This window comes from Chanodichthys erythropterus, chromosome 7 (genome assembly GCF_024489055.1).
Source record: "Chanodichthys erythropterus isolate Z2021 chromosome 7, ASM2448905v1, whole genome shotgun sequence".
Taxonomy (NCBI): domain Eukaryota; kingdom Metazoa; phylum Chordata; class Actinopteri; order Cypriniformes; family Xenocyprididae; genus Chanodichthys; species Chanodichthys erythropterus.
The window spans coordinates 36,062,128-36,075,509 of record NC_090227.1 but is presented as its reverse complement, the minus strand read 5'-3'; the positions used below and the strand labels follow the sequence as shown (position 1 = coordinate 36,075,509).

Genomic DNA, 13,382 nt, shown 5'->3' with positions numbered 1-13,382 from the left:
CAAACATATCAGCTGTGATTGTTTGGATCTTCTGAACAGTGAATGTAATGTGTGGGGAGAGAGGCTTTGATTAATCTGCCTTTTAATCTGATTCTATCTCATGACCCTTGACTTATTGCAAGTGCCTTGGACAGATTTATTACAATCCTTGTTTGTTCATCCATCCATTTCCGCCATTCAGTTTTTATTATGATCTGGTCTCTTCTGTTGTTTTTTCAACCTTATTATTGCTCAATATAAACATTCAGCAATCAATGTCATATTGAATTCTTTCAGAGAAAATTGAAAATAATAAATCTAAGATTGATTTATGGGGATCAATTTTATAAATGAGGTCACAGTGATGTGATACTGGTAGGACAGATGGTGAATAACACAGCGAGGTGCTTTGTATCTCCTTGAGTTCATTTTTAGTAACAGGGAACAGTGTTTTATGCCAGTGATAAACCTGCACTGCAGTATGTACAGTAGTTCTTTCTAAATTTAGTGGACAAAATGTGGGTTTTTGTGGAGTTGTGAGGAAGAAAGTCTCTTTCTTTATTAGGCCAGGCGACAGGAAGAATTTGATAGGGAGATGAAAGCAGCACTTCTCAGTTTTTTTTGTTCAGCTGAATCTTTATGAATGTCTGGAAAGCAAAATGAGGTTCCCTTTCTATATTCAGTTTCAGCTTTTTGCACTTTTTGCGTGTGTGTGTGTGTGTGTGTGTGTGTGTGTGTGTGTGTGTGTGTGTGTGTGTGTGTGTGTGTGTGTGTGTGTGTGTGTGTGTGTACACTAGCATTCAAATGTTTGGGGTCAGTAAGTTTTTCATTTTTATTTGAAAGAAATGAATACTTTTTTCAACAAGGAGGACACATTAAATTGGTCAAAAGTGACAGTAAAGACATTTATAATGTTACAAAAGATTTCAATTTCAAATAAATGCTGTTTTTTGAACTTTCTATTCATCAAAGCATCATAAAAAAATGCATCATGGTTTCCACAAAAAAAAGCAGCATAACTGTTTTCAACATTGATAATAATAAGAAATGTTTCTTGAGCATCAAATTAGCACATTAGAATGATTTCTGAAGGGTCATGTGACACATTAAATTTCACAATATATTAAAATAAAAATTGTAGTATTGTAATAATATTTCATAATATCACTTTTTTTTTCTTTTTTTATTGTATATTAATCAGAGTTTTTGATGAGCATAAGAGACTTCTGTCAAAAACATTAAAAATGGTACTGACCCAAAATTTTAGAACAGTCATATGTGTGTATATAAATAAAACAAAAACAATGTATTGGTGTAACGGTACACAAACATGAGGGTTCAGTATGTACCTCGGTGTTGAAGTCACGGTTTGGTACAGCGAACAGAACATAAAACTAAACATAAAATTGCTTATGTATTTTATATATTTTATATAAAATTAAATTCAGTTATAATTAATATTTTCTTGAAGGTAAAAAAAATGCTGAAAAGCTAATGCTGTAAACTATATACAGGAAGCCCTTTCTTGCACTTTACTATAAGGTTACGATTAACAACAGAGCCCAAACTATTAAATTCAGTTGCTATTTATTTTTAGATATAATAATCAACACTTAAATAAAACATGTAAATTGCACATAAGGCAGGTTTTGCATTAACTTTTATATCATATTATAAAATTATTTTTCTACTCCAATTCATTTTTGAAATATAATCATTTACAGTTACTGTCATTAACTTGTTTTCATGACAAATTTATTTAAACATTAAATCATTGAGACATTACTAACAGGTAAAGTAAATATAATGAATTTATAAGCTAATAAAATGCATATATTTAGTGAAATGCTCCCCTCTCGAGTCTACATGAGATGTAATTCTCAAGCTGTTTTATTGAAGTCTTTCCGCCGTTGAAACACTGGTTGAGTGATTACATGTAAACATTTCTATGAATAGATCGTCGTATGTTCTTCTACTTCTGCGCCTTTTCCTGTTGTGGCAGTTAGCAAACAGCATTGCATTACCGTGCACACCCCTTCTGAATCGGAGTGTGGGTCGCCTTTGATTGACTGTATTCATCATCTGACTGTATGCACCGAACCATGACCATTAGGACAAATACATGTTCCGTTACATCCCCAATATATATAATGACTATTTTCAATTTAATTAATTTATCAGCATATCATAACTAGTTTCTCTGTCTTTCTCTCTCTTTCTCTCCTTAGATGTAGATGACTCGGTGCCGTTCCCCACTGGCTCTCTTCAAAGAAGAAAAAAGGGCCTAGGTGGTCTGCGTCAAGCGCAGCAGAAGTCCAAACCGACGCTCCTCATCAGCAATCCACAGGATTTCCGCCAGATCTCTTCTATCATAGATGTGGACATCTTACCCGAGACGCATCTCCGTGTTCGTCTGCACAAGCACGGCACCCACAAACCCCTCGGCTTTTACATCCGTGACGGCGTCAGTGTCCGCGTCACTCCACAAGGGGTGGAGAAAGTTCCCGGCGTCTTCATCTCCCGCCTCGTGAAAGGTGGTTTGGCAGAGAGCACAGGGTTGCTAGGAGTCAATGACGAGATTCTCGAAGTGAATGGAATCGATGTGGCCGGGAAATCACTGGACCAGGTCACCGACATGATGGTGGCTAACAGCCACAACCTCATCGTGACGGTGAAACCCGCCATTCAGCGCAACAACACGATGCACCGCGCGAGTAAAACATCTGCCGGCAATAGTTCCGCTGGCTCGGGAGGCTCCGCCCTCTCGCATGACTCCGCCCCCAGCCCCGCCTCACAGAATGCCAGCCAATACAGCAACAGCAACAGTGTGGCTGAGGGCGACAGTGACGATGATACCGACCTCATCATCGAGAACGACAACCTGTACATGCCACACCGTATGACTAATGGCAACAGCAGCCATGGTAACGCCCTGTCGTCGGGTGCATTTGCACACAGACCCCTCCCACAAAGTGTTTCCTTGCCCAGTAGCAGCTCTTTAAGCTCTCTGACCACACCCACACATAACGGCAGCCCCACCAAGACGAGCAGTAGCCAAGAAAGCATGAGAGAGGACGGCAACTTCATTACGTTGTAGGATTCACACCACAGTAGGAGCCTTTATGCACATTTATAAGTAAATGAAGGAACTATTATATGATCAACTACTATTTTTCAGTCATTACTATCCGAAAAAACAACCTATTCACAATCAATGAGGTCCCTCGCCCAGATCACACAGGTTGCACTGTATGGAAGTGCCTTATGGCTCTCCATCCCTCTCGCCTTAGTTATTTTTTTCTTCTTTTGGGAAAAATCAACCATATTCATCTCTATTGACTCTGAGGACAGTCGATCTGAAGTGTGCTAGTTGCTACTTGGATGCCTGACGGTATCACTTGCACCTCGGAGGACGTGAGAGACGAACAAATCGCCTCTGTGGAAATGATGTGTCTTGTTGTGGATTCATCTCACTTTTTATGATGCCTCTTGCATTGATGATGATGATGATGATAAGGAGGAGGTGGAGAAAAATATAAGAGTGTTAAAATGGATCTGATCAGTGTTGATTATGCTTGTTTGCTCATATCATCTCATTCTGAAGCTGATCAAGGTTTCCGTAGCTCAAAATGTCCACCAAAATGTGCTCTACATGATGATTTTGAAGTGGTGTTATTTGCATTCATCTCACAACGAATTCATGTGTTTATTAATCACATCTTTAAAATGGAAAAACTCAACGTGCAGTATGTGAGTGATTGGAAGTGTAGCATAAAGACCAATCCCATTATGTCAAAATTTAAACATGTTTTTACTATTCTTGTTTGTTCAAAAGCCATTTTAACACACCAAGTCAGCTTAATTGTCGTATTCGTTGTCAAAAACTGCAAAGTTTGAATATATTAGGGTTTTTTTCATACATGGAAATGGACACTTTTTGGGGTTTCTCTTCTGTCTTGTTGCATTAAAGGAATAGTTCACCCAAAATTGTAAAAATTACTCACATCATGTCATTCCAAACTTGCATGACTTCTTTCTTCTGTGGAACACAGTAATCAAACAGTTTGGGTTACCAAAGTATGGATAAAAAACACTTAAAATATCTTCTCTTATGTTTCACAGAAGAAAGAAAGTCATACAGGTTTGGATCGACATGACCACATTTTTTGTGTGAACTATCCCTTTAAGCTTTATAAAATGGTTTGAATTTGGCATTTTATTGTTAAAAGAAGCATTCTTGGACAGGTTCTTTCTTTTTGAAGGACGTCAACCCATTTTTCTCGCTTTGTTTTTAGTTTTTCTCCCCCTCCAGTAAAATAGGAATCTATATACTTATCTGGCACCGGTGCGGCGTAACTTCAGAAAGACCTGACCTCTCATTGACTCAGTCTGTTTTTCTGTAAAGAGAAAAAAGGAAATTCCTTTCATGTTTGGAAAGGCCAGAATTCTGCACATTGGGACCTTTTTCACACAGTCCACTCCTGATGGCCAAAGCTGTGAGGCTTTTTTAGCCATGGTGAGTGTGTGTGTGTGTATGTGTGTGTTCGGTCATATTTTTAAAGTATAATCTTACAGAAACGGCACTGAGGTGGACACTCTCAGACTCCGAGCCAAATATTGGTTTCTCTAATGTCCAACAGACCCGAGTGCTGTTTTCAGGCAACGAGTTCCCAGGTGAACGCTTGTTTAGATACCTGCCTCGGGACGTCCAGCGCTTCAAAGGCTGTCTATCAAACCAAGCGGCACTGATGGAGGAAGGACGGTGAAATACATAAAACATCCCAGCGCTCGCAGGAACTTGAGCGAATTCTCCTTTATCATGATTATATTTGGGGATGAATGAAACTGTTACTAATATGTTTAGTTTTTTTAACCATTCCGAATGTTTTGAAGGACATCTCGAGTTTTAAATTCTCAGTTAGAAGCAGGTGTCGGTGAAAATAATTAGGAAGCCAGTGTCATAACTGATGGGCGTGATTCATGAAGGTGTAGCCTCATCTGGTTTAACTCGATCGGCAAAACAAACGAGGTGTTCCTGCGCCGCAAAACTGACATTTATCAAGCTAGCCTTGAGTCTGAAAGAGAATGTAGTTTATTTGAAAAGGTCTAGACGTAACATCTGCACAACTGACACTTGGTGACTCATTGCCTCGGGTTTTCACAGCAACATTGTTACAGAGAGGACAACTGAAACCGGAGGATGATTTGAAACGTATAGCAAGAGACAGCTGAAGAAGCGTGAACTGTCACTTTGTTTTGTTATCTGTATTTAATTTAAAATGTTTTATTGGCATTCTCTGGATGGAGAGAGTAAATGGAAAGTGATGCGCTGGGTTTTTAATAAGAAAGTGATGGGATGTAAACAGCACACAATCGGAGCGCCAATAATACCACATGAGCATTATTTTTTTGTGTATGTGAAAATGTATGTATAAATAGAAATATGTAATGATGGACACTTTTGTACACTAGGAGCCCTTTTTATAAAAAAGAGCATTTTATATATATGTGTAAAATATGGAAAGTATTTTTCTTATTCTTGTACTTTTGTATGTATATTAGAATTCTGGAAAGGAGGTTTCTATTTCTTTTGAGAATCACAAAATTAAACTCTTTAGACGCTTGTGTTTTTATTATAATCAGATGGGTCAAGGTGTACAATACTGTGAATGTTATAAGCTGATTATGAAATGTTCTATTAAGATAATAAAAGTATTTAAAATTTAATGCGATTATCTGTTTTCTTGTTTAAATAAAATTATTTTTTTTCTTGTGTAATTACATTTTGCAACATGATTAGTACAATTTATATCATGCTTAAATCAAGTCACAGAAGACTTGTAGATCTAGCCATTGTACTATTCAGGTGTTTTGAATGTTTGTATATATTTAACCAAATTATTGATGGTTTATTGAGAACTAAGGGAAACTGTGGTTTATGTTCCTTATAAAAAAAATCTGGGAAAACCTGGTTATTTCTATTTTAACCGGACATAGTAGCTGGATGCACTTCACCCACAGTACAAAGAAACTGAGCATTATTGCATTACATAAAGGAAACATTAGATTTGCGATACCTTATCTCAGATTGCATCACTGACAGAAAATCAATGCGATGTAAACGCACTGAGTAGAGCAGTGGTTTCTTGATTATGCAGAACTGCAGACATTTCTTCATAACTAAAATTTGCTGCTCAGCTAGCCTATAACTTTTTAAAGGACATCAGCAATCTTATCAAAAAATTAATTGGCCAATACACACATTTAAAGTGACTGACAATTGTGGAGACAAATGATTACTTTTGTTTGCCAGGCTATAAAGTGCTTGTAACGTTCTTGATTTTTCTCCAGAACACGAAATATTATGCAATATATCATATTTAGCATGTTAATAGGTAAATTACAGGTTTACTGAGGCCCTCTAGTGGACCCCCGGCCGGTTGAGAACAAGTGTGAAATTAAAGGGAATTTGCGCCCTCTGCTGTCTAATGCTAGTAATGACCATTCAAATATGTTTCTATAGTTACCAAACGGCCCTCACCTGCACAATTTCCAAAGCAGCTCATTTGAAATATTGATACAGCATAATGAGTAGGAAGTCGCATTAGTAAACAGTAAACCATTGAAAAATACAGCAAAATACTCGACGAAATATTGTTTTTGGAAATATTGGCAGTTATCGTTGATGACACGAGTAACGTAACCGATCCTTTCAGGTCTGAAGTACCTTTAATGTCTTACATTCAGTTTAATCATTGTGTCCATAAGCCCATGATTCTGAAATATTTGAGAAAACACACTGATAGTAAACATAATTTCACGATATATTGCCTGTTAAGGAGAAAGTCTCAAACAGCAAGTTCGCGCCGTAGTATTTATCTGGAAAACGACGGCCAGTCTTTAATAATAATAATAAATATATAATACAAAAGTTAAGAACGGTGTTTCTGTACTACTTTACCTGGTTTACTGTCACTTACAGTGATTTGTGTTGCAGTGGGGTGATGGCGGGTCTGTGGTGGTCAGCAGTAGATGTGAGTCATGTGACGAACTCTCCACAATAAAGAAGACTTTACTGCTCTCCATACTTCAGTGCTTGCTTTTGGCTTTAAGAAGATGGCTAGGTATGCTCTTGCTATGATTATTTATAAACACCAACAGAGACAACAATCTCACAGTACTCCTTTGGAGATATGCAGCATTGAAAATGACTAAACTCTAATGAATAATTAGCCTATTTGGCCAAATGTGATGTCTGGCCTAGGAAAATTGACATCTTCTTATTAAAATATTATTAAAAATTTGATTTAAGATTTTGGAAGCATATTGCTTAGTTGTGCTTGGAGTCAATTTGTGATAATTCAATGAGAAAATGCAAAATTGTGCAGACACAATTTTTGTCCAGTCTGTCAAAGAAATTATGAACATATGCAAAAACTAAAAATATATAAAATATTTTCCTCATATTTTGACTACTAGGCTACTACTCTCTCTCTCTCTCTCTCTGTATATATATATATATATATATATATATATATATATATATATATATATATATATATATATATATATATATTATATGTATATATAGTGCTTGCCCCTTCCTGATTTTTTTTTTTTTTTTTTGCATGTTTGTCACACTTTAATGTTTCAGATCAAACTAATTTAAATATTAATCAAAGATAACACAAGTAAACACAACATGCAGTTTTTGAATGAAGGTTTTTATTGTGAAGGGAAAACAAAATCCAAACCCACATGGCCTTGTGTGAAAAAAAGTGTAGGACAATGTCCAGCCATCTGTTCGTTCCTCAAGCTGAAGTGAACTTGGGTTCTGCAGGACAATGATCCAAAACACACCAGCAAGTCCACCTGGTGGACCAGCAAGTCCACCATGGCTGAAGAAAAACAAAATGAAGACTTTGGAGTGGCCTAGTCAAAGTCCTGACCTCAATCCTATTGAGATGCTGTGGCATGACCTTAAAAAGGCGGTTCATGCTCAAAAACCCTCCAATGTGGCTGAATTACAACAATTCTGCAAAGATGAGTGGGCCAAAATTCCTCCACAGCGCTGTAACACTCATTGCAAGTTATCACAAACGCTTGATTGCAGTTGTTGCTGCTAAGGGTGGCCCAACCAGTTATTAGGCTTAGGGGGCAAGCACTTTTTCAGACAGGGCCATGTGGGTTTGCATTTTATTTTCCCTTCACAATAAAAACCTTCATTTAAAAACTCAATGTTGTGTTCACTTGTGTTATCTTTGATTAATATTTAAATTTGTTTGATGATCTGAAACATTAAAGTGTGACAAACATGCAAAAAAAAATCAGGAAGGGGGCAAACAGTTTTTCACACCACTGTGTGTGTGTATATATATATATAATGTTGTACATGTATATGCATATAGTTATTTGCACAAATATAAATGTGAATATATTAATGTTTACGGTTCATATGAAACTGTTTTTGATGTATAATTCTGTATTATCACAGAATCTCCAGAGGTAACGTCCATGTATTTCAGCATCCAAACTTCTCAAACAAACCAGCCCATCTTAAAAAGTATGTCAAGAGAAAATCTGAAGGTGCGTCCAGGTCCAGAACTCAAAGACAGAAGCCTCTGAGAAAGACTAAAGACCAGTGTCAGATGGGCCATCAACCTTCTCCCTCATCAAGCCACCTTTGTACGGTTATTCTCCTGTATACGTGTATTAGATTCAATATAATGTAGAATAAATGTTTCTATTATTTTCTAATAGGCCTACATCCCTTAATTAAATTAATTAAAGTGTCAGTCGCTCTAATCATGTCTTACATGCACATGTTGCATTACTATTATTAAACTTTGGTTTGATTGCACTTAGCACTTGATTTCTGTTATTCATTATTATTACTATACTATACTTGAAATTCCTTTGAATAAATACATTTGCTAAATGAATTCATGCAAATGCAGGTGCATATATATATAATGTATATCAAGACTTGATCTGAATAAACATAGAAAATGCATGAAAACACTTCACAATAGAACCTAAATGCTCATAGAGACTAATCTGAACCATAATATGTTTCTTTCCTTAGTTCCCCCTGCAAAGAGGAGAAACCCCAGGAGCCTGTATCAGTATATAAACAATGAGTTCACACTTCCAGACAGCCATCACTCAGAGGAGACGCCCAACATCTCTGCTGCTGAGACTCAGTCCTCCTCCATCTCAACCTCAGACGGAGATCTGGAACAACAGCCCGTAGATCTGCATACTGCTACACGTATGATCCTGAGCTGAATATATTAACATTTTATAGTCTCTACAATCTATATAATAAAATATATATGTATAAAATGCAAATGAATTCTTATATTCTTCTTCTATTACACATAAGTAGTATTAGAAATACTATTATATACACTGCCTGGCCATAAAAATAGTTGCTATTTGGATTTAAATAGGCAAATACTTTGAATGGATCATTATTGCTGTGATTATTATGTTTCTAGCATGTTATATGTTTGGGAACAGTTCTTCTAACTCTAATTGATGGAGTATGTAGCTTTTCATTTCTTAAACAACTACGTAGGAAGACGCATCATGGCCATATTCCAGGATGACAATGTCAAGATTCACCAGGGTTAAAAGATTGAAAGAATGTTTGGGAGAGAGCATGAAGAATTATTTTCACACATGAATTGGCACCTCTGAGTCCAGACCTTAAATTCATTGAAAGTCTTTGGGATGTGCTGGAGGAGACTTTAAAGAGTGCTCACCTCTTGCATTGTCAATACAAGATCTTGACCAAACATTAATGCACCTCTCGAAGGAAATAAAATTGTGATGTTATTTCCATCAATAGGTGTGTCAGTTTTTGGTCAAGATCTTGTATTGACAATGCAAGAGTCGAGCACTCTGTAAAGTTTACTCCAGCACATCCCAAAGACTGAAATGAAATTAAGGTCTGGACTCAAATATGTGAAAATAATTCTTCATGCTCTTTGAGCCTGATGAATCTTGACATCGTCATCCTGGAATATGGTCTCCCTACATGATTGTTCAAGAAATGAAAAGATACTCACTCCATCTTTAAGGGTTAAAAGAACCGTTGCCAAACATATAACATGCTAGAAACATAATAATCACTGCAGTAATGATCCAGTCATAGACTCTTAAGGATTTGGCTATTTAAATCCAAACAAATCCATCATTTTTTTTTGGGCAGTATATATTAATGGAAAGAAACAATAATAAAATAATACAAAAGACAGACACCATTTGCTCATGGATGTGTATTTTAATAAAAATAATTCTGTCAAAATTAAATGAGTACAATATTTCTTTATGTTTCCAGTACATAGGTATGTATTTTTTTTCTTTTTTTAAATTGTTTTTCTTTTTTATGTTGTTTTAAAGGTTTTTAAAGGTTCATGCTAAGTAGAGGGTAACTCATTTCACAACTGCTAAAAGAAAACTCAAATAAAATTAAAATCATAATAGAAGTAAATTGTGCACAGCTTGCTGTACTCCATTCCATTCATCCTGCTCCATTGTCTTTTGAAGCAGAAACATGACTAAGAAGACCTTGACAAAGATTTTGGCTACTTTCTTCCCTTCAATGTAATATGTACGTAGGTCCCTATTCAAAGCCAATATGACCTTCTATGATGGATTCTTTTAAAACGACAATATTCATTAGAGGTGGTTAGATTATGATGACTTCCAAATCATATTTGGCATTAAAAAGCTGCCCCATGACAAAAGATCTACAACGCACAGGTCAGCAGAAGTATGAGTGCTTCTCTATAAACTGCCATTTTGTAACTCAAACATTAGTAAATAATTACACAAGATGTCCCCATGCAACAAAATACCACCATTTAACAATCAAATTGACCCATTTAGTGGAGTAAAATGGTGAAAGAAGTTGACTGAGATCATTAGGGATGTGTAAATTTCTGCCCCACAGAATCTGATTGACACAAACACTGCTAAAAACACATGGTGGGGCTCCAAACTATTTCATCCGTCATTGCCGATATTCATTATGTAACTCCAGAGTTGGGAAGGCTAAGTTTATTTTAGATACTGAGGAGCATGTGCAACTTTCCAGTGACCCTGTGACCTCTAACTTCCACCAGATGATCTGCAGGTCAACCAAAATGGTTACTGCACTACACATACCTTCTGTTAAAATGCCTGACATGATACAACAAGCTAGACCGCACTGTCCTAAGAGTAAATGAGGTATAACTGAAAAGAACAAAAGCAGGTGTAGATACGGGAATGTAACAATCTCATGATGGCCAGCAGCAAAAAATGTGGGAACTAAAATCGGCTAAGCTACATTCAACATCACAGCGGCGTGCTGGCTGAGTGAAATGCTCGGTTGACATGGGATCGGTTGATGGTTTTCCTTCATGGATGATCAGATTTAAAGAAAGAATAAAAAAAAAAAAACAGGCTGCTTGCTGGAAAAAGTGCCTGAGCCAGTTAACATCACACTTACAAAGGCCAAGAAAAAGATTGTTAAAGGACATCGGGGAGGGAAAAAACAAAACAATTGCACTGAGAACAACAAAGAATTGCAATTTAAGGAGATGTTCTAGGTGCTAAATAAATACGTATTTTGTTTGCAAGTTTTCTGTTCATTTTTAGGAACGCTGGGTCAGTCAAAAGTTCATACTCTGTCCCTCCATTACTGAACAGGAGAGGTAGATGGATACAGTAATGCATCATGTGCATTAATTGAAGTACAGTGCATCCAATGGTAACAAAACTTGAACAACAGTACTCAACAGCCAATGAAACAACCAACAACAAAAGTTAAAACGGTGTCAGTCTGTAGTTATTAATCTAACAGGAGAACTATCAACACAGCGACACTATTCACATGGATATAAAACGCACAGACTTAGTATACGAAGTTAGTCTGCGAGCTTCAATGGAGCTTCTCAGTAATCAAACTACTGACCTTAAATTTCTTTTGTCAAAAACGTTGCCTTTTTATTTGGTACAGCCACAAAAATTAGAAAACCACATGTTAACTTCAATATACCTAACTTAAAAAAAGTGAAGGTTGACATTTGCATGATACCCACTGCTATAAAGATGGTAAAATCTCAGTAAAATAGATCCATTTAGGGCAAATGTCTATGATTGAAAATATAATTCATCTACATTGGACCCAAAGGCAAGTCTGCGTCGTCACTGTGTGATTGTGTCTAATGAAACTCGTGCTGGTGCCTGAGATACTAAAGTAACTTAAAAAGGTGAGACGCTAGGAGCCATGCAATATCTCACCCTCTTTCGCACACTTACTCCAATGAAAACATCATAAGGTTGCCAAACTTCTGTATGCGCAAGTCCTAAAGGGGAAGCCAAGGTTGACCAAATAATACAAAATCTATAGAATTTGCTTGTACATAAAAAGGACCTGCTTTAAAACCCACAGTATGGTGTGGTGAAGCGACACCTGTTTCCGCAAATATCCCGCTCTGATGACCAAAGAACATTTGTCTAAATACCTGAGCTCTGACTGAGAAAAACCAGAGTGCGTAGCTCAAATTTTCAGTAGGAACTTACCATTATGTATATTGTTGATATGGTATGCTTGAAATACTATGCACTGAATTCACCCATGAAAAAAAAATAGTTTGGGAAGTTGATTTGTTTCAAAATGAGCACAACAAACGGACAAAATATAAACTAAAATAAAAATGACTAGATAAACAGAATAATTAATTATCTTTAAATAGTGTCACACAATTTGTATTTGATAATACTAATTTAAAAAGAAGCCTCTCTTCTCATGTTTCTATTCATTCTGCTCGGCTGCTTCTGGCAAACGGCAAGCGACACACCAATTCAAACGCATGTTCTCGTCGTGGCAACCAACTGGAAAGTCCTATTCGTAGCCGTCCTGAACATTGCCTGAGGGAAATACAAAAGGGTTATGTATTTTACATGGACGACAGAAATACTGAAATAATTTGATTTAAAATTAATGAATAAAACTAGCAGTGGAAAAAAAGCCTAAGTGAAAAAGGTGATTTAAAAAAAAAAAATTCAAACACTGTCCTGTACTAAATGTGCATTAAATGAACAAAATTTTTAAAAAAATAAAAGAAATTTTTATTATGCATTACTGTTGGATAGTCTGGTTTAATTATTTATGTAGTCACAGAAAAAAATATTTAATTAATTGTTGTCATACTGGGAATGCAAATCTGCCAAATTTTGTCAAAAAGATTATATATATATATATTATATATAATCTTTTTGACAAAATTTGGCAGATTTGCATTCCCAGTATGACAACAATTAATTAAATATTTTTTTCTGTGACTACATAAATATACACAGAATAATTTATGTTACAGAATAATTTATGTTACAGAATTTATCGCGAT

The 13,382-nt window shown here is 36.1% G+C and overlaps 2 protein-coding genes across 4 annotated transcripts in view; one reads left to right on the top strand and one right to left on the bottom strand.

Annotated features, from left to right (window-relative positions):
- pard6a (par-6 family cell polarity regulator alpha) overlaps positions 1–5,678 on the top strand; it is a 35,004-nt gene extending 29,326 nt beyond the window's left edge. Inside the window, exon 3 of the mRNA XM_067390396.1 lies at positions 2,208–5,678. Within this exon, the coding sequence (XP_067246497.1) occupies positions 2,208–3,076 (869 nt within the window). The 3' untranslated portion in view covers positions 3,077–5,678. The remainder of the gene's footprint in view (positions 1–2,207) is intronic.
- Positions 5,679–10,254: 4,576 nt separating this feature from the next.
- The window catches only part of ranbp10 (RAN binding protein 10), a 44,983-nt gene continuing 41,855 nt past the window's right edge, over positions 10,255–13,382 (bottom strand). For all 3 annotated transcript variants that reach the window (XM_067390391.1, XM_067390392.1, XM_067390393.1), the window contains exon 15: positions 10,255–12,903. The gene's annotated coding sequence lies outside the window, so the exon portion shown is untranslated. The remainder of the gene's footprint in view (positions 12,904–13,382) is intronic.